We start from the raw sequence: 26,109 nt of genomic DNA on the forward strand, positions 1-26,109 counted from the left end.
CACAGGTTTGTTGAATGAAAAGTCTTCCAGCAGGAAGAGCAGACAGAGAAAGGCTCCAGCGTGTTGTGTTCTAAGGCCCCAGGTGGGCGTCCTTCTGATGGGGAGGGGAGCCATCTGCTCTTTGTTCAGGGGACTCTGTGGATGGGCTCAGGAAAGGAGCGCTTACGCAGGACTTGCAAATGTCCATCTCCTGGAGAGCTTGTTAAACACCAGCATGCTTGGGCTGGGTGGCCCTCCCAGATGCCTGATTCTTTAGGTCTAGGCTGGGCGCAAGAATTTGATCCTTGACAAGTGTTTGCCATGTAGCCCTAGATTCCCATGACCCCCAGTTGAAGACCCACAGCTGGTTCTGGGGTCCTGGCATATATCAGCATCACCTGGTGTCCGAGACCACAGCACAGGTGGCTACCACGCCGAGTGGGGCCCAGAGCGGGGCCCAGGTGGTCACACCTGAGTCAGTGCGACTCCCAGCCTTAGTGGCGTTCCTCCTGCTCCCTGGAAAAGACTATCCTGGTGGCCAGGTCAGTGTCAGGAAGCAGGAGGTCAAAAAGTTCCAGCCGTGTGGCCCCCTCTGGACCAGTCTGGATTCCGCTTGGCTACAACCCTCCGTCTTTCAGGCTTACCACCGCAGGGAGGACTTTTTTCCTCCTCTGCAGATAAGATTTTGTAAATCGTCAGTGCCTCGTAACCCAGTCCTTGCCCTTCCTGGCTCAGTTCATTTCCAGGGACAACAGGAGGTTCCAGAGACAGGGAGGCCCTCGCCCAGCCGGGGATCACAGAGCAGTAGTCAGCGTGGTCAGCAGCCTGGTTTTCTGAGGTCCGGCCCACCTTCTTCCAGCTTGTTGGTGAGGCTGTTGTCATCCCTGTGTGCCCAGGCTGTGGGGCAGGCCAGCCCCTCACCTCACCTTGCTGAGCCTCTGTTTCTGCATCTGCAAAATGGGTATGCCCATGGTGCCTGACTCCTAGGGTATAAGGTGTCAACAGGATAATTTACATAACAGCCTAATACGTGGCATATGGCAAGGGGTCATCCTTAACTCATGACCAACACTTGTCAAAGATGCAAGGAGGCTCGTTAGCAGTCATTATCGATATTGTTGTTTTGAGCACACAATTCAGCTTCGTCTTGATCTGGCCTTAAGTGTACCTTGTGGGCAAAGCTCGTCTACCCAGAGCCATCTTCCTATAGCCCTGGTCTCTGTGCCTGGCCCTCAGGAGGCGGAGAAAGCTGGGATCATTGGTTTGTCCGATTCTTAGCAGGTTCTTGTTTTATCTGCAGCCGTCTCCCCCTCCTGCCCGCATTTGTTAATTTTTAGCTGCCCTGACCTTCCTTTCATTGAATGCTTGCTCTGTGTGGGGCACAGAGATAGAGATGTGAATGAGAGAGATGTAATTCCTGCCCTCAGGTGGACACCAGCCAGGTGGTCCTTTCGAAAACCTGAGCTTGGAGGGCTCAAGCCATTTGCCGCGGTCTGAGCGGCACTCCTTTAAGGGTTTCTGGGCCCACGCCAGCTGGGGCCCAAGAGGCAGGAACCTCCACCTGCCTGCCCCTCCCTCCCTTGCCCCATGGTGCGCATGGCACTTCCCAGGGACCCTCTGTTCAAGACTCAGGGGAGGTCACCTCCTCCTTATCACTCTCGGTCAGTCCAGGCTCTGCCTTGACCTTGCTTGCCAACCTTGAGCCTCCTTGGCCTTTTTCCTGATGCCCAGAACGGTGCCCAGCACATGGCAGCTTGTGGATGAGCCACCAGATGGAAAGTCTGGGTAGCCAGCCGCTGACGCCTTTGCGACCCAGAGCAGAGAAGAGGACCCCCGCTCTGGGTCAGGAGTCGGGCTGAGAGATGCTGGGGTCTCTGCTTGGACTCTAACGGTTTCTCTAGTTTTGGGAATGGTCCCATGAGGGTCCCTTCCTGTAGGATAAGGAATATTCTCCCATCATCACTTCCCCCACCCAATTCTGCTTGGCCGGAGGGAATAAGACATTGCCCTGGGGGAGGCAGTATCTGGCACCCATCTTGGGACAAATGATGGAGTTGGGGTGTGAACAGCCCCACAGCCAGGTGAGGGATAAGCCACCAGGAGAGAGAAGGCCCAGCGGGGGGAGGTGGCTTCTGCAACCCCTATGCATCTGTGTGCGTGGGGGTAAGACCATGGAGGCCGCTTCCTCTCCAGAAGCATAAATAGAGTAGCAGCAAGAGGAACCGAGGTTAGACTCTAACACTCGGTTGGGCATCTGGGCAAGAAACATCAAGTGTGTTGTTAGGAAAGAACTCAGTATCCGGAAGAACGGGGCTGGGTCCCACTCAGGCTCTGTGACCTTGAGCAAGTCGCTTACCCTCTCTGAGCACCAAGTTTGTTCATCTGTAATACCTGCCCACGTGACTCCGTGGATCCAAATGGGAGAGTGCTTTGAGGTTCAGGGTGTGGGCCAGAAAGGGGACGGGGCTGCTTGGCAGCACCGTCTCAGGGAGGGAAGTGGGCCTCAGGGCCCAGATGGGCCGGGGTTCTGTCTGTTTCCTTGGGCAAGCCCTGTCTCATGGAGCTCCACGTTCCTCCTTTGAGAATGGGGATCGCGGTGGCCCCAGAGATGGGGAGGACTCAGGCACATGAAGGGTTTTGCGTGGTGCCAGGTTCCGAGGGGACTCTTGAACCTCTCCTGGTGGCAGTGGGCCCTAGGATGCAAGTCCTCTGTCCTCCAGAGCAGGCCACCCTAAGTGGGTCTGTGGCCCGCCCGTGCTTGAGAGAAGCAGAGGAGGCCGGAGAGGGGCAGGGCGTCTTCGAGGCCACAGAGCCCAGGCCTTCTCCTCACACCTGTTCTGGTTCTTTCTGCCTCTTCCAGCTCCATGTTAAACGTGACCCGGCTCCTTCCGCCCCCACCCTCACCCCAGAGAGTTCTGACATGTCACATCTCACAGTGTCAGGTGAAAACCCTTTCTCCAGTCATGGCCTTGGGACTGGACTCAGCTTCCTCTGCTCCCAAGGCCAGGCCTGAGCCCCTCTGGGGCAGGTCATATTCAGTGGGAGATGTCCCTCACCAAGGGCCCCAAAAGGAAGGGATTTGGACATTTTCTGAGGCAGGGCGAGCATGGATGGAGCTGGTGGAGATGCGTTAGATTTGGGTGTGGAGATAGTTCTTGCCTGCTGTCCAAAGAAGGGCTTGGAGGAGCGGGTTGTAGTCAAGGCCAGGGTGGTCAGGTGATGAACCGGCGGTATCAGTGGGGACGACGTCAAGGACAGATTCTAAATGTATTTGGGAGGAAGACTCAATAGGACTTGGTACATGGGTTTTGTTACCTTGTAAATGTGGGGTTCTATACTTTTGCTTTTGTAACTTATTAACCTGACAATTATGAATGTTTGCCTACTTCATTAACTATTCTTCTGAAACATGATTTTTAAATGGTACATATATAAATGCAACATTTTATATAGTATTTAGTCCCCTGCCATTGGATAGTTAAGTTGCTTTTTTCGCTCATTGTAACCAGCGGTTCTCAACCTGTGGGTCGTTCGACCCTTTCACAGGGGTCCCCGGGTACTCGTATGTGGGCGTATCTGCGTGTGGGCCTGGAGACGGATAGAGGAGCGGTGTCTCGGTTCCTAAGACCATCGAAAATATGTGTTTTCCGATGGTCTTAGGCGACCTCTATGAAAGATTGAGAACCGCTGTTGTAAACAGTGTTGTGGACAAGCTTCTTTGTACTCAATATTTGCATGAGCATCTTTGTAGTAAATCTTTGCACAAATCTCTTCTCTTGAAGGTAAGTTTCCCAAAGTGGAGTTACGGAGTTAAAGGCTAGAGACATCTTTAAAGGCTTTTGGATGAAAAACTGTTACATTGCTCTCCAAAAAGTATGTTCCCATTTATATTTTCAGCAAAAGTGGATGAGAGAGTGCCCATTTCCCTGCATTCTTGCCAGCACTGAGTCTTATTGTATTTCTACATCATTGCCAACTCAATGGGGAAGAAAAGAGTAACTCGCTGTTTCAATATTCATTTCCTTGATTACTACTAAATAGACTCCTAGAATCTGAGCGAGAGGAGACTTTGGGGTCATGTAGTCCAACGCCTTCATTTTGCAAATGGACAAATCGAGTTACGAGAGGTGATATCTCTCTCCAAAGTCACATGGCAGGTACTGGGCAGGAACCTAGGACTGTGCCTGCTGTCGGGGGCACCCCCACTGTGCCATGATGGGTTGGCCAAGGGGGTGTCAAGCTTTCTTCATTGAAATTTCTTCTGTTATGGTTCATCTTGTCCTAAATATTTCTGGCTGTTAGGTAACGAAAAGGAAAAAAAAATAGTATAAATTAAAAAGAGCCTCTTTCTTACCGTCATTATGAGATGAAACACTTCGCACATCCTGTGTGTGGTCTATTTATTTACTGGGCAGAGACCGTCATAAATTATCCTGCCAAGTCCCCAGGTAACTTGGTTATTGGGGCAGGATTCCTGGCCGTGGGCAGCACAGTGGTGCTGAAGGCTTGAAGGCCACCTTGTCGTTTTGTGGCTGTGTGACTCCGGAAAGCCCTTCACCACCCTGAGCTCTGGGCGCCTTGTGCGAGAGATGGGGACAGCCAGCTGTGCTTTTCCCGCAGGTGCACAGGGGACTGACACGTAGTAAGTGCTCAGTAAACGCTCCCACAGGAGGGAGGCTTTGGGGCAGTGGCTCTGCCTCGGGCCCCGGCCCACCCAGCTGGGAAGGAAGGTTCGCTCTGGAATTTAGGATCCTGTGTGGTCATGGGCTCGGAAGGCTGGAGAGACACCTGCCTGGGCTTCAGTCCCAGAACCAGCATGGCCTGGACAGTGACTTCAGAGTCCCTGGTCCCCCGGGTCTCAGTTTCCCTTTCTCTACAAGGCTCAGGTTGCCCGATGGTGAGACTTCTGCGGGGAAGCTTCACCTGGGGCCCTGGAACGGAGTGTGCTGGACTCTGGTGCCTGATGACCGGCTCGTGGGCTCTCTCAGCACAGGCACAGCTCTCAGGGTCTCAGTGCCCTGGATCCTAATACCTCCATAACATGGGGCTGTTGTGTGTGAGGTTAGGAAGAGTAGACACTGAATTTGGTGGCTCATCCTGGGTGCTCCCATGGTGACAGAGAATCCATAATCAACAACATGTAAAAATCGGAGGCTGTCACCATGGTGAGAGTCTGGCATTAAGCACATTCATGGGATCCAGGCCCAGCTCAGTGCTCACGTGCATTCATCTCCCCAGCTCTTGCCAGGAGCCCTGTGTGGTCCCCATTTTACAGATGAGGAAACTGAGGTTCAGAAGGGACCAGAGCTGGCCCAAGGCCAAACATCTGCTGAGTGGTGCAGCTGGAATTTGACCCTGGCCGGTTGTTAGGGACCCCATGCAGGTGGGAGAGGCTCTGAGAAGCCACTGTGAAGGTACGTGGGTGAGCGTGGGTGAGTGTGGGTGCCTGGTGTGGGTGTGCAGGGGGGGTGGGGGGTGGGAGCTGCAGATCATGTGTGCAAGCCCTGGTTCCCGTGGGTGTGCTCCGAGTGTGCGTGATGGGGTCGTGGTGTGTGTCAGGAGTGGGTGAGCTGGCACGCCTGTGCACGCGCGTGCGCAGGGTGGTTCCATGCACGTTGTGAATGTAGGTGTGCATGGGGTGGGGGGAGGGGCGGGGACACTTGGGTGGGAGGCACAGACAGGCCAGGAGGCTGAATCAAAAGCTGATTGCTCAGCTGCCTGCTCTAGGACCAGGTGATGTGGCTGCCACGTTTCAGTCCCCTTCTGTCCTGGCCACAGTGATCTCTGGGAGCCCATCTGCCCTCGGGCACGTGGGGAACTGTCAGTGGAGGAATGACAGTAATGATGACTCCAGCTTACCAAGTGGGTACTCCGTGCCATGAGCACTGAGTACAGATTTCCCCACCTTGAGGTCTTGCCACAACCCTGGGAGTGGGGACAATATGCCCATTTCACAGATGGAGGAAAGGGGGCCCAGGAAGGCCTCCCAGCCAGTCAGTGGCCAGGTTGGGGCTCAGGCTCAGCTGTTGGTCTTGACATAGTCACGCTCTTCCCACCACATGCCTGCCTCCCATGATCTTGTAACCTCAGAGCTGCCTAGAAGGTAATGAGCGCCCCATCACTGGAGGCATCCAAGCAGCTGCTGGAGCGGCAGACACTGGCCAGGCGTCCTGGATTCTTAGCTATGTGAGGTTGGATGGCAGGTAGGATCCTTCCGGCTGTGAACATACAGCCCTCTCTTCCAGGATGCTGACTCCTCCTCGGGATTTGGGACAGCCTCGGCTTGACTTCCTCAGGAAGCATCTATGTCCTCATGGGTCAGCGTGGGGCTCAGGGGCACTGTGATGGAGGGGACCTTGAGGGTCCTTGAGGGTTGAGACACATCTGGTGGGCTGTGTTTTTTTTTAAATTATTATTGGGGAATTGGGGGATGGGAACAGCGCTGGGGAATTGGGGGAAGGGGAACAGACAAATTGCTGACTTTTTATTCTTCAGTCTAGTTGTGGAGGACGTTGCTTCACTGGCCCAAGTTGGCACCATCATTGCACTCTTCCCGGGCAAGGCAGATCAGTCGCCGGCTTCTGGACGGCCGCTCACTGCGGCTGCTGGCCGCTCACCATGGCTGCTGGCTACACACGGTAGCCCATGGCAACCCACTGCAGCAGGGATTGCAGCCTACGTCGTTGCCGGTGACTCATGGCAGCCCAGCTCCAGATCGAGCTGTTGTTCAGCATCTTAGCTGTGGAGGGCAGTGTCACTGGCCCTCATATATGGGATCCGAACTGGGGCCCTCTGGCGTCCCAAGCCAGCTCTTAACCAATGCGCCACTCGGCTGGCCCAGTTGTGGTTTTTGTGCAGTGCCCGGCCGGGAGCTGCGAATGGGGCAGGCTTGTGTAAGGCTTTGGGATTTCCTGGGTGCTCGACCATGTGTTGCTTTGTTTGCTCCTCAGCTGATCAGTATGGGACCCACCTGTGCCCCTGACCTGCAATCTGATGGGTGTGGGGAATGGCCAAGGAGTCAGCCTGGGGTCCTGCCAGACATGCTGTGTGGCCTTCAGCTCCCCGCTTAGGGCCTCATTTTCCCCATCCATCCCACCCAGTGTGAGACGGGATGTTACCTTTTCTCAGCTCCAGGAAACCCTGATGGTGCCCTCTAGGGGGAGGTGCTCCCTGTCTAGTGAGCCTAGATTGGGGGTGTCCAGGAAGGGGTGCAGGGCAGCTGTTGGCTCTGGCACTCCTGGCCTCACGAAGTGGCCCCAGGAAGCTGGCGGGGCATCCTGGTTGCCATGCTTGGATTCCCTGGAAGGGGAGAGGGAGGCGGGCCGGAGGAATGTGGCTTTGAGGGAGGTTTAACCCAAGGCAGAAATAGCACTCCGCTTTTCGTTTCATTCCTGTGTGTTCAGCTAGGAAGTAGGCTCAGAGTGCCTCTCTCTCCCTCCAGCCTCCTCTGGCTCCCCTACTTGCTCTGGTCTTTTGGGAACAGAAAGTGGCCTCTTATTTTTTATTATTTTTTGTAAAGCTCAGGAGCTGCTGTGGGAACCAAAGGGGGCCCTGGATTTGGAGGCAGACAGAAGTGAGTTCAAATCCCCCAGTCTCCACTTCCCAACCCTGTGACTGACCGCTTTGTATTCTGAACCTCTGCTTTCTCATATGCAGAACCGGGGGGAGGGGGGCTTGAGCTGAGATGGCTTTTCGGGTGTGTGGTAGAGTGTCAGGAGCAGGTCCTGCTCAGGGACCCGCCGGGCCTGGGTGCAAATCCCGGCTCCTCTCATGAGCTCTGGGACCTTGGCCAAGCCCTTTTTCCATTGAGCCTCCTTGCTCTGTAAAATGGGCAGAGCTGATAACCCCGCCTCCCAGGATTGGGGATGGAATGAGCGTGAAAATATTGGCCAGAGGGCCTGGCCTGTCCCCGGCTCTTGAATCCGTCCCCTGAGCCCTGGTGGCCTCCCACATAAAATGGGTAAGCGCCTTCTGTGGGCTTGCTGCCGGGGTGAATGAGGGTTCGTGCCCTGGGCGAGAGGCAGCCGGAGGAAGCTTTTCATCTTACCCTTCCGTTTGTCTTGTCCCTCTGACCCAGGGCAGGACCCACCCTGCCCACCAATGCCCAGGCCTCCCCAACCTGCGGTGAGGACTCATTTAACTCTCCCCTCTTCCCGTTTGGCTGTGAGCGGCCATGAGGACGGGACCAAATCCCATTGTGTGGGTTGCCGCTGTATGCCAGCTCTTAGAACAGAGCCTGGAGCAATGTGTTGGAACGAATGAAAAAACAAATACATAAACGAACAAGCTAATGAATGAACGCAGTTTCTTCTCCTCCATCTTGGTTCCTTGCTTTCTGTTCCTCTCCAGCCCCCTCCTACCCCTCCTGGGCTGGAGGATGGAGGGTTTGCCGTGCCCGGGGTGGGGGGCGCCCTGAGAAGTCAGGTGGTGGGAGGCCGGGCTTCAGCAGGACTGGCTGAGCAAGGACCCCTGGCCCTCGCACCTTCTGGGGCTGGGAAGATGAGGAGGGGGCCCAGCCACCAGCCGGCCAGTGTGGCCACCCCTTCCAGGCCCCGCCCACTCCTGCCTCTTTGTAGGAACCAAAAGATTCCCGTTCAAAGGCAGGAGATGGGGTTATTTTTGGCACTGTGGGGAAAAGAGCGAATGCCTCCCTTGTGTTCAAAAATATATGGTGTGTGAGCTGGGCAGATGAGCTCAGCAGGCTCAAAGCCCTGCTGGCCGGGCTCCTGCCCCTCGACCCCGTGGTCCTGCGTCCTCCCTGCGGCTCAGTCGCCCACATGGCTGTACTGGGTGGTCATTGTTTCCAGACCGCCTGAGATGAGGCCCTTGTTGGGCCCGAGCGGAACATGACCTTTATTAAAACTGAGAGCAGCCATCACAATAGAGTTGAAGAAACTGCTAGCGGCCCTTACCCTGACTTGTGTTTCCTGCGTTTGGGTTCTGCGCAGCTGGGTGGCCGTGGGAAGTTTCTGGGCGCACCTCAGGAGGGAGGTCCAGCCAGCTGTGGCAGGAGGGCAGGAGGCCCCAGTGCCCGTGCGAGGGCAGCCCCAGGCCGCCTAGCCACCCCTCACACCCTGATTCAGGAAGCGTTTATGGAACAGCTGTCTCGTGCCAGGTCCTGCGGGTGCCAGGACACAGAGCAGATTGCACGGGTGGCCTTCTGGTCCTGCTGGCATTCACAGTTTGGTGGGGAAACAGATGTCAGGCCAGGATAAGCATCAAGACAGGGCATTGCACGGTGCTGTGGGAGCACCTGGTCTGGGGTGCACCTGAGAGGGCCTGAGTCCAGGTCGCTGCTGTGTTCCCCGAGCCCTGCATTGGCCTGGCCTGCTGAGCATGCTCCGTGGTCACTGGCTAGATGAAGGGGTGAAAAACCCCCTTTGTTCCTTCTAGCCATCCGGTGAGGAAGGTATCGTCACCACCACCACCCCCATTTTACAGATGAGGCAACTGAGGCTCAGAGAGGTGAATTCAGTTTCTTAAGGTCACACAGGGGCTAAAGAATGACTCCATTCAGAAAAAGACCCTTCCTGTTGATCAGGTGTCTCAGCGCCTCTCACAGCGCCTGACCTTGGCAGCTGTTTTGGAAATGTTCGCGGAATTGACTTGAACCTAGTCCATGTTTGAGGGGTAGGTTCTTCACCTGGAGTCCTGAGCAAAGCAAACCCCACAAGCCAGCCTTCCCCCCAAAGTCCCAAAGGGATGCCAGGTGTGATTCACCTCCTTCAGGACCCCCTCTTCTGGAAGATTCAGAGGCTGGCAGTAGAGATGGCTTGAATTAGGGGTAGTGCTTGGGGTCTTACCGTGTGTGTGTGTGTGTGTGTGTGTGTGTGTGTGTGTGTGTAAATAAAAGTAGCCACGTGTACTTTCTAACTTACCCGCCTCAAACAGGCATAACACATGCCTGCTGCAAGAACAGAAACACACTGAGCACCTACTATGTGCCAGATGCATTCCATGGCTGTGACTTAGGCAGACACAGATTCTGCCCCGTGGAGCCTGCAGCCACTGGGGAAGGACAAGACCGGAGAGTCCGGCAGTCACCAAGACGGGGGCGAGACCATTTCTCACGCTGCTTCTCCGAGGTCACCGCGGCTGCCGCTGTCACCCACTTCCTCCCAGTCTCTTTTCTATGTGTGTAGCTATGGCAGGTTTTATCATCCTCAGTTTTCTGACGAGGAAACCAAGACTCAGAGAGTTTAGCGGACTTGTCCCCGCGTCACATGGCTGGAACGCGGGAGAGCTGGGCTTTGGACCCATGTCCATGTGCCTTGGTGGGGGTCACGCAGGCCAAGCAAGTCGCTAATAGCAGCAGCTATTGAGGACCTTCGCTTCCCAGCCGTAGTAGCCCTTTGTTGGGTAGTCAGAGAAGCAAAAGGTTTTGGGCTTCTTTGAGGGGACCTGGTGACCCAATTCAGGCGACGGGCAGGATGTAAAAAAGGTCAACTCCCAGAATGCGTTTGTCTGAGGGTTTAAACACCGCATTTCTCCAAAGAGCCTGGAGTCACACAGACCTTATCTCCCTGGAGTCACTGCAGACTGACTTTGGTCTGGTGGCAAGTAGCTTCACCTCTAGGAGCCTCAGTTTCCTAACCCATATAATGGTGATAATCAAAGGCCTTGCCTCATAGCATCGTTCGTGTACTGAATGAGATTAATGCGTACAGGGTAGTTAGCCCAGGACTGGCACACAGTAAATGGCCTAGTAACTGGCAGCTCTTTTCCTCGCGCTGTTCCTGGAAGCCACAAGACAAAGTATATCGTTCTGCAGTTTTGCTTGATAGTTTTTTGGGGGAAGGTTATTTAACTTATGCAGAAATTAAAATCAATGTGTTTCATAACTTTATTTTTCGAGTAAAACAAACACGTATCAATGATGGAGCAGAATGCAAAATTTGCGGAAATATTTGAGCTAGAACACAGGATTTGGACTAAACCTTGTTTATGGTGGCTGCCTGGGACCCTGCTCCCCGACTCCTGGGGGGGGCACCAGTTCTCTCCCCTCAGAGGCTCTGTGGAAGGCACTTTTGGGGGGGTCTTTGGACTCTGGTGCAGGGACAAAGCACTTTCACCTACCGGTGAGGTAGTCAAAGTGAATATTCTCACCCCGTTCGTCAGATGAGAAAACTGAGGCTGGCGTGGGAAATGAAACACAAAGATTCAAGCTGTGTTTGATAAATCTAAACGTGAGAAGGGTCACAGCATCCAGGAGAAAGATGCAGCCAAGGGCCTGGCCCTCCAGGGGAGGTGCCACCAACGGGCATTTGATGAGGCGGAGACAGCTGCTCCCTGCTGAACTGTGCACCCCAAGTTTCATGCCCCCAGTGCTCAGCCCACAGCAGGGACTCAGTGAGTGCTTGCCATGGCCTGGGGGGGGCCCAGTGGGTGGCCCCCTTCCTGGGGATGACCATCTCCAGGCTAAAGCCTTCTAGAGCCCCAGGATCCGATGTCAGATGGCCCTGGGCGCCCACGTCCACTCCTCCACCACTAACCGTGTGACCTCAGACGAGTGCTTTTGGGTTTCTGTGAAGCCTCAGTTTCTTCATCAGTGAAGTGGATTGGCAGGGACCCCACCTCTCAGCGCAGGGCCTGGTGTAGCCCAAGAGCTCAGCCACCTAGCGGGTGGGCTCAGCAGGGAGCCTGTGGAGGTTGGAATTGGGATTTGAGCAGCTCTGAGCTGCCTCGCACACCTGTGTTTCTCTCCGTGTCTCCGGAACTCTCCCATCTTCGCATCAGCCCCACGGCCGGCCCTGCCAGCTGCATCTCCTGTGGCCGCCCGATGGCAGGGAGACCCTGACGTTTATTCTAATACCGTGACTGTCACCAGGGTAGTCCGTGTCTCCATGCTGAGTACCCATCACAGGCTGCGCTAGTGCTTTCGACTTGCGTCCCCTTGCTGGCTCTGACAGCAGCCCCGTGATGGAGGAGGAAACCAAGGCTCAGAGAGGGCAGTGTCATCCAGGCCACACAGCACCCGGACAGAGGGTGGGCCTGTCTGCACAAAGGCCCACGGTGGGAGAGAACCCGGCTTCTGAGATTGCAGCAGCGCAGCCAGCCCTGAGCTCAGGGTGGCGAAGAGCAGGTCCCAGAAGCCGGGGGGGCTCAGCTGGCCCAGCCCCGGCCCCAGACGTGACCCCCGAGCTCTGTGAGGCTCTATGAAGCCCTGTGCATGACAGGCTTGGTGCAGGGCCAGCAGCAGCGAGCGGCACCCAGGCCTGGTGGTGATCAGCCCGTGTGGATGGCAGCCTGGTGTCCCTGGGTCCCACCTACATGGCGGTGCAGTGTGAGCAAAGCAGACGGGGCCCTGCCCCATGTTCCTGCGGCTGCTGTGGCCCCGGGCAGCGCTCAGCCAACCTGGGTGAAAACAGTGAGCCCTGCGGGGGCTGGGCCCGCTGCCACCCCCATGGTGGGGCGAGGGGCCTGGAGCCTGGTGGGGAGGGCTGAGTGGGTGGCTCAGCCCAGAGTGCCCGGGAGTTCTAGACAGTTCTAGGCAGTTCTAGGCAGGAGGCCAGGCCTCCTTCCTGATGAAACTCAGGCCGCTGGCCCCCCTCCAGCTGGGCATTTATGGAACACAGGGATGGGGCAGGTGGAGGGCCGTCTGTCTCTCTTCCCACCCTGGCAGAGGCATCGAATGATAGTCCCAGGGGCAGTGACCGTGGTGCTCAGGCCCCTGTGCATGTCTTGCGTTATATCTTATCTTCCTGGCAGCCGTGCCAGCGGGCTCCGTGTTATAGATGAGCCTGCCACCCCCGCGCAAGGTCACCCAGCGCTAGTGCATCTGGGACCCTCCCCGGTTGTCTGGCCCAGAGCGTGGCCGACCCTCCAGGCTCCACAACGCCCCTTGTGGGTGTTCACAGGAGGCTCCCCAGGACACGCGGCTTGTGGGGCTCCTGGATCTTGACTTGCTGCCTGCAGGTCACTTCCTGGGGGCTGGTGTAGAGCTGGGGTGCAGTCTGGGGTGTGGTCAGACTGGGTGACTCCGGGCCAGCCCTGGACAGTGGGGGTGTTCTTGTGTTTTCCAGGCAGCCAGGATGGATGGGACTGCCTGGTAGGGCAGGAAGAGGGGTATTCATGGGATGGGGGAGGTCCAGGCTGGGGAGGGGATCCCTTTGGACCATGTGGAGTGTGAGGGGCCCCTGGGACATCTGAGAGGAGCATAGACAGCCCCTGGAGAACACAGGAGGAGACTCGAGGGACCCAGCATTTGGAGGTTGAGCAAAGAAGAGGCCTGGGCCTGGGGAGGAGCTTTCCAAGGGGACCTGCCCTTCTGGAAGGCAGGACAGTCAGTGGTCAAGGTGTCCGGACTAAGGGAGTTAGTGACGCGGTCCTGTTGGTGACCAGGCCCAAATGGTCCCCGTTTTCTCTTTTTGTGTTAATCAAACCCGAGACCCCCTGGCTAACCTTCAGCTGTGATGGGGGTTGGGGGAGACGTGAGGACACTTGATGCAGCCCGTGGCCCTAGAAACAGGGCCTGGTCTGCCACAGGAGGGTGGCTGAAGAGGCCAGAAAGTGCTTGCCATCTGCCCTGGGTCCCTCATGCTGCAACCAGCGCTTCTGTGGGGGCCGCCAGCCCTGCTTTGTTTCCACCATGTTTGAGCTGAGCTTCAATCAGGAGAGAGGTATTTTGCTTTAGGGAAATGAAAATCAGACTCAACATTTATGCTGGGCCCCAGGGACCGGCTCTGGATTGTGCCTGGCAGACGAGCTGCGTGGAAGGGAGGCGGAGTGGGGAGCGGCCTCAGGGGCGCCTCTCCGGGGGTGCGCACTGTGGGCGCCCTGCCGCTGCTGGGGGACACGGGCCTGGTGTCGGTGAGCCCAGGCGGGGCAGCAGGCAGGGGCGGGCCCCCTCCCCACTCTGAGCCCACAGGCCGCCCCTGGTTCTCTGGGAGGCCAGTGGGAGGGGGAGTGGAGTGGGCGGCCAGCCCCTTTCTCCTCCTAGCTCTGTGCCCACTCCAAGCTGGGAATTGTCTTTCCGCCTCTCAGAAACCCCTCCCAATGGCTGTGCCTGACAGGGTTTGTACCCCACCCTGCAAGTGAGGACTCGGGGGCTCAGAGAGGTTAAGTAACTTATTCAGAGTAACCCAGCCTACAAACAGCCAAAGACAGGCTGCCCACCGCTCCAGCCTTGTAGAGTGAGGCCCATTTGCTGGAGGATGGCCCACATCCAGTTTTAAATCCTGGTTGCCTAACAAGCGTGGGCCCCCCTGGCCTGGAGGCAGGAGTATGCTGGAGAAAGGCAGCTCGTTTTTAAAATTGGCCGGAGCCAGTTGTAATTGTGAAGGTAAACATGTTGTGAGAAACGAGTGTTAGGATGTGTTCCAAGCCTGGTTACGTGGCTTGGTGACGATGATGGGATCAACAAGGGTTTATTCTCTGCCTCCTGTGTTCAGGACACGGGGCTGGGCTCCAAGGGTGATGCTAGGACATGTCAGGAGAAGCCCCTTGGCCTCTGGGGCTGTGGCAGGGTCAGGAGACATCCTAGAAAAGGGACATCCCAGCTGGGAAGGGGAGGATGTGTAGGGTGCAGGTACAAGGTCTGGAGGCAGGGCCAATTAGAGACGCTTGAGGGGGTCACGAGTTTGGGGTGTGGGCAGGGGACCAGGGCTGCTTGCACTGATGATGGCTGTCCTTCCTGCCAAGCCCTGAATCCAAGAGCCACTTGGGGGGACCCCTGTTAATTTCACACTTGGATGGGGGCTCCAGGAGAAGGGCGGGAGGGACTGGGACAGGGAGCGTGAGCTTAGGAATGTCATTCTGGTTATCTGGGCAGAGCGTGGAGGCAGAGGGACCCCACAATTGCCCCCATCCCTCTCCTTACAGTGTCTGTGGTGGTCAGAGCTGCTGGGGGGCAATACCCTGGACAAGACCCCTGGCCCTTCTGGCGCTAGGGTGGGACACAGACTGTGGGCTGATTGAAGATACACTTTCCCCCCCAACTTTTAATTTCAAGCACCCCCCACCCCTTTTTATTTCAAACATTGCAGTGAGCACCTCTGTATCCTTCATCTGATTGGTCACCTGTCAACATTTTGCCACATTTGCTTCCTTTCTTTTTCTAAACATTTGCACATATATTTTTGCACCTCACAAGAAGCAGCAGGCATCCTGACCCTCACCCCTAAATAGCTCAGGGCACGTCTCCAAGGAAAAAGGGCCTTTTCCCACCTACCTCCATAGTGTAGCTCTCCTAAGAAAATCAGCAGTGAGTCCCATCAGGGCGTGTCATCGCCAGCCCACAGTGCCATGTCCCCAGGGGTCCCCAAACGCCCCTTTAGCTGGTTTAAATTCCAGATTAAGGACTCAGTCCAGGCATTACGAGTTGCATCTGGTGCCTTGTCTCTTTAGTCCCTTTTTCCGGAACAATCCCCTGCCTTGTTTTACCTTTCATGGCCCTGACTTACTGAAGCGTCCTGGCCCACAGTTTGGATTTGACTGATTATGTCCTCATGATTAGACTCAGGTTAAGTCTTTTTGGCAGGGGAACTCCATGGATAACGTCCCCTCACTGCATCACACCAGGAGCACGTGATGTCAGGGTGTCACGATGGGGAGGCCAGGTTTGATCAAAGACAATCATCTTTTAATAGTTACATTTTTATTGCGTCTAGAAAAGATACAAAGAGCACATGTCACTGGTAATTTTGTGGCTATTATTGCTTCAACTGACGCTAGATCAGGCAAATAATGAAAAAGAAAGTGAGCTGATTTGAAGAAACACCCGAGTGAGTCACTGGACAGGTGAATAGGGATGAGTCGAGAAGGTGGTGTGGGAATGGCCGAGTGTCCGCAGACCGGACAGAGTGGTGAGAACACAGGTCTCGGTGTGGGACAGACCTGGGCCGAGGTCCTGCCTTGCCTCCTTCCAGCCATGGCCTTGGGCTCTGTCCTCAGGTGCTTCCTTCCCCTGGCTCACTTCCTCACCTGAACAGTGAGGGTCACACTTGTCACCTCCAGGTTGGGGTGAGAGCTGGTAAGAAGGCGACTGGGATTTGGATGCAATCCTGTCTGACCCTGGTGGAGGGGCTGGGGGCAGATGGCCAGGCCCCCAGAGAGCTGCCTACTGCCCATCCCTCTACAAGACCCCCCGCAAGACTCCAGGCAGTGAAACCAGGAAGAGCTGCTGGCTCTGGCACGGTGCCCGGGACACCTGATGGCTTCATCTGTTTCCGAAAGGTTAATTAGCTGCTTAACGCATTGGGTAGAGCTTGTCTCCCTAACCCCAGCTCACATCCCCTCGGGTTTGGCTGCCTGCCCAGTGCTGTGTTGGGGACCTTTCTAATGAGGGAGGGGCCGCCAACCATGCCCCTCCCCCCACCTCCCATGGCTGCTGCATCCTGGGAGCTTGGTTGTGAGGGGTGGGGTGAGGGGGCACAGGGGAGACTGGAAGCTGAGAGGCCCTGAGGGAAGGCTGCTGGGGGACTGTGAAGTGTAAGTGTGAGGACTCTGAGCTGGGAGATTCCGTGGAAACCTTCTCTGGCCCTGTGAGGCCCCGTCTAAGGTCAACAGTGGCCCTGCCACCCAAGCCCTTGTCACTCAGCTCCTGTTTATGTTACATGATGTCAATGTCACCCGAGGTCATGAAGATCATTGGCTGAATTAAGGTGTGGGGGCATCCACTTAGGCGTCCATCCACGCTGGGCTCTGGAGGCACAGTTCTGGTACTGCCATTTCCTGGCAGGGTGACTTTGGGTGACTTCAGTCAAGTCAGCTGACCCATCTGAACCTCAGTGTCCTCATCAGGAAAACGGGATCACTCCTACCTGTGGGATTTTTGTGCAGGTGAAGAGCACCAAGCACCTTAATCTTCACAACGAGCCCATTCTACAGATGAGGAAACTGAGGCTCAGAGAGGGGAAGTTCTTTGCCCAAGGACACACAGCTCGTAGGCTGTGGCGCTGACTCCAGAATTTGTACCCGCAAGCTCCTGGCCTCCTGTGTCTCCAGGCTCTGTCTTTGAGCATCAGCCCTTTGGGCCCTGCTACCCTTCATTGCCAGGTGTGGGTGGCATATTCAGGGCAGGCCAGCCCCGGTTAGACTAGGGACACCTTCCCTTTTCACTGCCATGCCTGACCTCCTTCCCACCCTCTACCTCTGCCAAAACTCTCTTGGAAAATTACGTTCTTTTCCACTAGGTCTGGCCATTCCAGTTAATCAGCATCTCCCACCATTGCCTGGCTCTCCTTTCATCAGCAGCCTGCTGGTGGACCTGTCTCTTCCTCCGTCGATGATCAGGCTTGTGGGAGGGGAATGCTGACAAGGAGGGGCCTGGCGGAGACTCCCAGCCTTTCCCAGGAGCCTGACCACCGGCTTCCAGGCTGGGGGACCAGTGGCTGAGCCACAGACCTGAGTTCAGACCCGCTCCCTACCACTTCATGTCCTGGCCCCTTCGTGCCTCGGTTTCCCCGTTTGGAACAGAGTAATGCTGTTGTCCCTCAGAGCTGTTATCAGGGCAGCTGAGCCAAAGCACAGAGGCCCCGGGTGCCCTGGCACAGATCTGGGCTCGCATGGGTGCCTGGTCTTTGGCACTAGTTACAAGCTTGCTTTGAGCAATTTTTGAAAAGTGACCTCAAGTCTGATCGGGTACAAACAGTTCAGGGATACCCCCTAGGATCGTCCTTCCCACTTCCCTGGGAAGGGATTCTAATTCTAGTTCCTTTACTCAGCTGCCCTCCACCTAACACCTGCCTTCCTGTTCGTTCATTCATTCATTCATTTGCTCATGCATTCATTCCAAAAGCTTGTATTGAGCACATGTAAGTGCCAGGCCCCTGCCAGGATTCAGGAGCTTTCACACCTGTTTTGATTGAAGCTTGTATAGCAGGTTCTATTACTATTATCCCCACTTTACAAATGAGGAAACTGAGGCACAGGGAACTGGAGCTGCTCTCCCAAGGTCACCCTCACAGAGAATGAGCGTGGCATTGGAAGCGGTTAGATCTTCTCATTCAATCATTTTAGAGAACACTGGTTTGGTTCCAACTTGAACCGATTCAGTACTTCTCAGAAAAAAGTTTTTTATTTTTTTGTTTCATGATTCAGTAAAGGATGACAGTTTGGGCCTGGGTGGGGGTTGAGCCGCTTTATTTGGCACATTTTGGTTCACGGCTCCGTTCTTGTCTTGCCTGCGAAAGAACATGGGACTGACCACTGGGAGGGACTGGAGCGACGGCCATGGCCGGGAGGGTGCTGGGTCCTGGGGGGCTGAGAAGGGGGCTCGCCTTCCTGCTGGCCCCCAAGTGCAGATGGGGCAGCCCAGTGCCTGGGGAAGCCAGCGCCCTCTCTGACTGCTGTCCCCAGGGCAGGGAGATGGGAAGAAGGTGTCTGAAATGTGGACAGTCCTGCCTGCCCAGGACGAGCAGGGAGAAGCCAGCCCCTGCATGTAAGGGGCTGCTCTTGGAACCCTCCCAGCAGTGCAGTTGGCGTCGGGTGGGGCTTGCCCAGGGGGTTGGCCAGTGCTGCACCTGCTGGGGTGGCGGAACACAGAGCTCCTGGCTGGGGCTGTTCACCTGGGGGGATGCCCTTGTTCAGAGCCGCACGGTGCCCCGACATGGGCGGGCAGGCCACGGGGCGGGGTGGGGAGGGCAGGAAGGAGGCTCCCCAGTGTGTTCGCCCATCCCTGGGACACCTCTCTGAACTAAAAGGCTACTTTTCTGCTTTCTCTTACAGTTACCGAGAAGGAAGTCCAACAGTGGTGAGTAGCTGCTTTCCCCCAAAATATTGGTGGGGGAGGGTTGGCGTGTTGGCCGTGTGCTGATGGGACAGCCAGCCTGCTGCCCAGGATGGCCTCTGAGAGTGGCTCATCCACAAACCAGTCCGAGCAGCCTTTGTATTCAAATTCCTTTGTTCAGTATGGGCTGATGGAGACCCAAATCAACTGGGTGGGGAGTCGGGGTGTGGGGGTGTGTGGGGGGGATGTTGTTCCCTTGTGTGGCCCTGAAGGGTTAATTCCAGGCCTGCTCACTAAAGAGAGGGGTTTGGACCAGAAACAAGTAAGAAGGCAAGGTCCCAGGCCTGGCTTTGTCACCACATCATCCAGTGGCCTTGAGAAGTCTCTTTCCCTCTCTGGGGTTCAGGCGCCCCTTCTATAAAGTGATCGATGAGACTGGATCAGGGGTGGAAAATCGGTTTCCTTTTGGACAGCTCTCATCAGTCCGTAGTGGCTGCCTGGAGTGCCACGTTAAGAAGGATTCTGAGGCTGTATGTCATGGAGCAAATGGAAAGTACAGCACTGAGGGATTAGTAACATCTGTAATGGATTAGTGATGCCTGCCTTGGGCCAGGGAGAGGGGAGCTGGTATTGTCTGTCACTGTGGAATGTGGAGCAGACAGGCCAACCTGAGTTGGGGCTGCGGTTAGGGGCGCGAGGAGGTTAGCTCGCTGAGCTTGGAGACCTTCTGCTAGAGTTTGGTGGTTTAAAAATGGACTCTAGAGTGCCGGCTTTGTCTTTCCTATCCGAGTGACCTCAAGTGATCCAACTCCCCTGAACCTCAGTTTCCCCATGCGTATGACAGGAATGATGACGCACTGGGGAGACATTTCCTGTACAGGTCATAGCACAGCGCCCAAGAGATGACAGCCATTGCCAGTGGCCTTCCATTCACTGTCCAGATGGGGAACTGAGGCTAGAGCTATGTCCCCCGCTTTTGTTTAATCCTCACAGTCACCTGTCCCATCATGGCATTTCCTAGATGAAGCCTTTGAGCCCCGGGAGGTGTAGGACCTGTCCACACCCGGGCTTTCCGCGGGACTGGCAGGAGGCCACGGGGCCAGGTGAGCTCCAGACTCAGGCTGCTGGGCTTAAGTCTCGACTCCCCACTCCTGGCTGAGTGACCGTGGACACGTTATTGGACTTCTCGGTGCCTCAGTTTTCCCACCTGGAAAGTGAGGGTAATAATAGTCAAACTCGAATGGGATATTGTGAGGAATAAATGAGCTAATTTAGATACAATATTTAGAACAGAGCCTAATGACCTTTTCTCTGTTGGTGTTGTTAAAACAACAACAACACTGATATCCTCGTCAGCACAACCCATGGAGCAATCCTGAGATGGAGGGTCCTCTCCTCATTATGTACATAGGGAAACTGAGACCCAGACAGGTGGAGTGACTTTCATCAGTGCATCAAGGTGACATAGGCGCTACAGCCTGGATGAGGACTCAGCCATGGAAGGGAGTGTCCCAGGCACAGGGAACCACAGGACAGAGGCTCAGCGGTGGGAACAGACTTGAGGTGTTTGAGGAACAACATGGAGACCAAGGAGCCAGGCCTGTGGGGAGCAGTTGTTGAGGTTCCCACAACAAAACCAGAGCCCTAGGCCTTGTGACACCCAGTCCTTGCTGTGGGGAACTCTCTCCAAAGAGCTTATAAAGAAAAGAAATGATCTTTACTTTGCCAGGAAGTTCTGTGCACCTTAAGTAAATGTCCTTCGGTTCATTTTGGTGGTAGCTTCAGGACTAGGAGGTCGTTGAACCAATTTCTCTGGTCAGCCCACCACCCACCTCACTGTTGGATTCTAGAATGGCTGCATCCCTCAGGGACAAGCTGGACCTGGGATGGTTAAACAGTGACACTCACGCCACCGTTTTCCCCACCTGTGCCTGTGGCAGACATTGGTAATGGGTCACAGATTATGGTGTTCTGGTGTCCAGTGCAATTGTTGCTAACACACAACAGGGACCCATTTGTTGTCCCTCGATTGGTCTAAACCTCACTGGTTCACCTCGCACAAGCCTGCTGGGTCAGAGGCCAGATCCATGCAGCCCACCGTTCCCTTGACCTTTGCACAGGAGACAGAAGGGATGAACACCTGCATCCCATATGCCCTGGCCCATTTTCAGAGGACCCTTTCCCACCAGCCTCCAGCCAGCGCCCCTTCATGTTCTAACCGGCTCTCAGGGCCCCCCGACAGCTGTGGAATGCACGATGCCTGCCCTCCTGTGGGAAAACGCAGGGTTCCTGAGCCCAGCCTATCAGGGTGGCAAACAATTTAGGACCAAACCATCTGGGGTTGGGGTGGGGAAACAGCAGGGAGGGCCATGCAGAGAGCAGCAGGCGCAGTGGACAGAATTTTCCTGTCCCACCTGCTAAGTGCCAGGTAGGTTCAGCCAGGGAAACAGCTTCAACGTCCTTCTCTGTGTTTTTTTTTTTTTCTTCCTTTCCCCCTCTCTCTCATAAAGCCACCTTGTGGCTTTCCACTGCACTTAGAAGAAAGCCTGAACCCCCTGCCTGGCCCTCAGGGCTCCCTGAGGTCTCCGACCACACCCTCTCCCATCTCAGTGGGCACCGGTCACAGTGGTATTCCTCACCCATGCCAAACTCATTCCTCCCTCAGAGCCCTCAGCCTTGCTGTTCCCTCTGTGTCCAGATCGTGGCATCTCCACTTCCTATGTCACCTCCTCAGAGAGGCCTGCCCTCACCACCCTGCCACCATTTCTCCAGCATGAGACAGGATAGTCTTGCTTTGTGCCAACTTTTATTTTATTTTATTGTTTTAAGATTTTATTGGGGAATTGGGGAAGGGGAACAGACAAGTTGCTGTCCTTTTGTTCTTCAGTCTAGTTGTGGAGGACGCGCTTCACTGGTCCATGTTGGTATTATCACTCTTCCCAGGTGAGGCAGTTGCTCGCCAGCCATTGGATGGCCGCTCACGGTGGCTCACGGCAGCCCTCGGCAACTGCCAGCCGCTCATGCTGGCTGCCAGCCACTCACAGTAGCTCACAGCAGCCCACTGCAGCAGGGGCTGCAGCCTACACCGTTGCCAGCGACTCACGGCAGCCCAGCTCCAGGTTGAGCTGTTGTTCAGCATCTTAGCTGTAGAGGGCAGTGTCACTGGCCCTCATGTGGGATCCAAACCGGGGCCCTGCTGCACAGAGCTGGCATCCCAAGCAAACTCTTAACCAATGCGCCACTTGGCCGGCCTGCTTTGTGCCAACTTTTAGTAGCTACACAGAAGGGGAACCAAGGCCCAGGCTTTTAGGTGATTCTGTGATTTTTCTTGGGCCACACAGCAAGCAGAAGCAGAGCTGGGACCAGAACAGTGGCCTCAGTGCTGGTTGGGTCCCAGGTCCCCCGGGAGAGCCCAGACCCCAGGTTGTCAGGAGCTCAGGCCCGGTCACGGTGATGTGATGCCTGGGCCAACCCCAGCTGGACACTCACCTCACACCAGGCTTCACGCTGGGGACCACACGGCATTATCTCCGCTGCTCCCAGCTCTGGGCTGCTAGTGCAGTTGTCTGAGTTTAGCAGAGGGAGGAGGCTGCAGGCTTAGAGAGGCGGGGCCCGTGTCAGGTCTGCAGCCAGCCTGGGACCCCGCCCCGCAAACCCCTTGCTCTTGACCGGCTCAGTTCCCATCCAGAGCCCGAGTTATAGCCATGGAAGATCCACAATAGGGGCTGATTAGCAGCAGGTCCCAGGGCCCCCAAAGGGGACTGTGAAGATCGGAATCACCTGGAGGATGAAGAGAACGGGACCCTGAGTGGAAGCCACAGAGCACAGGCGGAACCCCCAGCACCATTCCATGATGAAAAATTGCAGAGGCAATCGTGGGTGTTGGGGTGGCGATACCATCATGGGCTATGGGTACTTTTTTCCCACTTATATTTTCTATTTTCCAATTTTTATGTAATGCTGTTATTACTTTTGCAATAACCAGATAAGCTGGTAGCATTGTCACAAAAATAGTGGGTGGTGGCAGGAGGAATCCTGCAGCCGCCTCAGCAGGGCCAGCTGTCAGTCCTGGACCGTCCTCCGTGGAGGCAGCCATGGGTAAGGAAGCAGCCTCTCCTTAACATCCACGGGTGTCTCTTGTGGGCCGGGCACTGTGCTAATACTTAGAACAAGGCTGCCAGGTAAGTCTAGAGGCAGCCCCATTTTACAGATGAAGAAACTGAGGCTCAGAGACACGTGTCCTGGTCACACAGCTCTGTGTGTGTGTGTGTGTGTGTGTGTGTGGTGTGTGGTGTGTGTGTGTGTGTGTGTGTGTGTGTGTGTGTGGTTCCAGCTCACTCCTCTTCCATGGCCCAGGTCGTTGCTCTGGGAAACCCCACAAAGCCAAAGGCAGGGGGCTGGGGCGGGGGAGAGGAGAAAGGAGGCGGCATCCTCCTCCTGGATGTGTTTGGAACCCTCCTCCAGGATCGTCTGAAGTCAGATCTCCAGGGAGCTCTGGGGGGATGCCACGGAGAGGGAGCTGTTTGAAAAGATAATAGAACAGTTCCAAAGCCGCGCCGAGGCAGCCCCAGCTGCATTTGGCTGATGGTAGCTGGCGGTGAGGCTTTCTTATTTACCCATCTGTCTATTTAGTGCCCACCTTTTACACTGCAGGGAGCACCGAGGGAAATTGGCATGGAAAGTGATGCAGAAGCTGGGCCTCAGAGGACGTCTTTGGGAACAGAGAGCAGTGAATTCCGGGAAGCCTAGCGTGCTGGGGCATTTGGGGAACCGAGAATGAGAAGCTGAGCCAGAATTGGACCCATGTGTCAGGGCGAGCATTTGTTTGTTCATTCATTCATTCGTTTCCTGTCATTCATTTGTTCATTCACTCACTTATTCATTCATTTGTTGGTTTGTTAGTTCAGTAAATCTTTACTGAGCACCTACTATGTGCCGGGCCAGTGCCGGACGCTGGGGGCAACAGGGACTGAGGAACACAAGGTGCCTGGAATCTCCTGGGGGACACTGGCTGGCACAGTGGGGGTGGAAGGGGGCTGGGAGGCCCATGGGGAGGGAGCCCAGCGTGGAGTCAGGAGTGTTTCATAAGTGACATTCAGCTCTAAGTGTTTTTGTGAAATGACAGATTTCTTCTTCCCTGTCCCTTTTTAAGAAGTGTAAGAATGCAGTTGTCAAGTCCAGGGTTTTCTTGTTTCCACCCTGTCGCAGAGAGCCGGTCCTTAAACACAGTCAGCCATATCAAAACCCCGTGCTCATCTGCTGGAAATAACCCCACACTCGTGCTGGAAATCGAATGTGGCCAGGAGCCTCTCCAGTTCCCCAAGGGGTCTCTGGTCCCCCTGCTCTTGAACAGGTTGTGTGAGGGGTGGCTGTCCTATCAATGACTCAGGCTGGGGGTTAGGTGGAAAGGGTGCATTGGGGGTCCTGGGGGTGCATCCCTGAAAAACCTCCCTGTGTACCAGGAGGTCAGGTTTTACAAAGGACTTCCTGAGGCCAGAGCTGGGGCCTCCGGACGGTGAGCTGGAGAGCACTTGTTGGGCAGCTGGCAGGACAGTTCAGGGGGGTGGGCTGTCTACCGCATCGCGGGCTCCAGCACATGGGGTAGGGGAGGGGCACAGGACACCCTTTGTTGTCCACAGCACCGCTGCCATTTGTCAAGGCTTACTCAGGCTTGAAAGGCAGGTGCTGTGTTGGTTCCCACATCGCAGACGAGGAAACTGAGGCTTAGAAAGTGAAGTCACCTCCCAGGGTCACAGACATTCAAGAATGGTGCTGGGATCAAGCCAGGTATGAGTCAGAAACTTGACCCCTTCTTTATAGGTTTTTAAAATTTAAAAAATCAAACCCCTTTTTCATATTACAGAATTCCTGCATGCTCAATACAGCCAATGAAAAAATAAGCATGGAGATTAATATTAATAATAATAATAATAATAATAATAATGCTATTCCTTCCCCACTCCTTTCTACTGCACACTTGAAGCACTTGTCCGAAGTAGCTGCCCTCCTGGCTGGCTTGTCACAGTGGGGCCTGTGTGGTGGACACCCCAGGGCCGTTCGTTCTCTGTGGTGCCTGAAGATTCTGGGGCTGGGCCTCGAGACCCCACCCTGAAATCCTCACCATGCTGGCCACCCCAGGTTACTAGTTAGCAGTGCAAATTGTGATAACAGGGTGCTTTTTGTGCCTCTCCCCCACTCCTGGGCCCGACCTGTGCCAGCAACGATGTTGGGACTACTGTCGCATCCACCTCGGGTCTGGAATCAATCAGAAGGTGCTGAGAAAGCAGGTTCAGTGAGGGCTTCGGGCCTCAGCGTCTCTAGGCCGCCACAGAGACCGGGAGGACGCCGGAGCCCGGCACTCTCTCCCCATCCGGCACCCAGCACAGAGGTGGTGGCAGGGCCTCCCCATTTGCTAGCTATGTGACTCCGTTTGGCATTTACTGAGCACCTACTATGTACCATGGGCAGTGGTGGGCCCTGCAAATTCAGGGTGAACTAGGAGGCGTGGTCTCTGCCTCAATGGACCATGCATTGCACTCCCAGGTCCATTGTCACACAGGTGATGCAAGTCATTCTCCAGGCACAGCTGTGCGAGGCTCCACCAAGGCCCAGTCCGGGGACGGGGTGCTGTGAGTGTGTGTACTGGAGCGTGACTTGCTCCGGGGGGACCGGGGGCTTCTCTAAGGGAGAGGCACGGGAGTCAAGGAGTCAGCTGGGTGAGAAGGAGGGAAAGAGTGGGTAGAGCAGAAGAAGTAGCCAGTCGTGTGAGGGCCCTGAGCCAGGAGGGGACTTAACCATCCCCAGCCTCAGTTTCCCCATCGGTACAACGGGCACAGTAGCCCTCGCCTCCTGGGCTTGTTGAGACAATTTGGGGAAATCATGCCTAGAAAGCAGGTAGCCCCATGCCCGGCTCTCAGTAGGTCCCTAATGGTAGCTGTTATTCAGAATCACAGACCACTGGAAAGGGAAGCACCTGTGGTAGACACCCCTCTCCCAGCCCAAGTTTGTGGGGGTCCCCAGAGACCATCTAGTCCAGTGGTCTCAGCTGGAGTGGTTCTGCCCCCAGGGGATATTTGGCAAGGTCTGGGGACACTTTTGGTTGTCATAACTTGGGGGAGTGGTGGTACTGGCATAGCAGGTGGAAGCCAGGGGTGCTGCTAAACACCCTACAATGTGCAGGAAGCCCCCCACCAAGCGCCATCCAGCCCAAATGTCAGTGGTGCTGGCTGGAGGGACCCTGATCTAGTTTAAACCACTTATTTTACCAGCTGGGAAATCGAGAGACGTTGTTGGTCCTTCTCACAGCCAGCCAGGCGGGGCCAGGAGTGGAGCACAGGCCCGCCTCTCCTGGGCACCCGGCAGGGAGCAGGTTCCCTAGTGGCAGCAAGTCTGAAGGAGAGAGGGAGGGGCCGGCGGGAGGAGAGGGAGGGGCCGGCGGGAAGGGAGGGAGGGGCCGGCAGGAG

The 26,109-nt window shown here is 55.7% G+C and overlaps 1 protein-coding gene across 1 annotated transcript in view; it reads left to right on the top strand.

Moving 5' to 3' along the window:
- Positions 1 to 5,341: 5,341 nt before the first annotated feature.
- Positions 5,342 to 26,109, top strand: part of NCS1 (neuronal calcium sensor 1) — a 41,574-nt gene continuing 20,806 nt past the window's right edge. The window contains exons 1-2 of the mRNA XM_019638371.1: positions 5,342 to 5,393; positions 18,646 to 18,670. Coding sequence (XP_019493916.1) covers positions 5,357 to 5,393; positions 18,646 to 18,670 — 62 coding nt within the window. The 5' untranslated portion in view covers positions 5,342 to 5,356. The remainder of the gene's footprint in view (positions 5,394 to 18,645; positions 18,671 to 26,109) is intronic.

Source organism: Hipposideros armiger, unplaced genomic scaffold (genome assembly GCF_001890085.2).
Source record: "Hipposideros armiger isolate ML-2016 unplaced genomic scaffold, ASM189008v1 scaffold_3, whole genome shotgun sequence".
Taxonomy (NCBI): domain Eukaryota; kingdom Metazoa; phylum Chordata; class Mammalia; order Chiroptera; family Hipposideridae; genus Hipposideros; species Hipposideros armiger.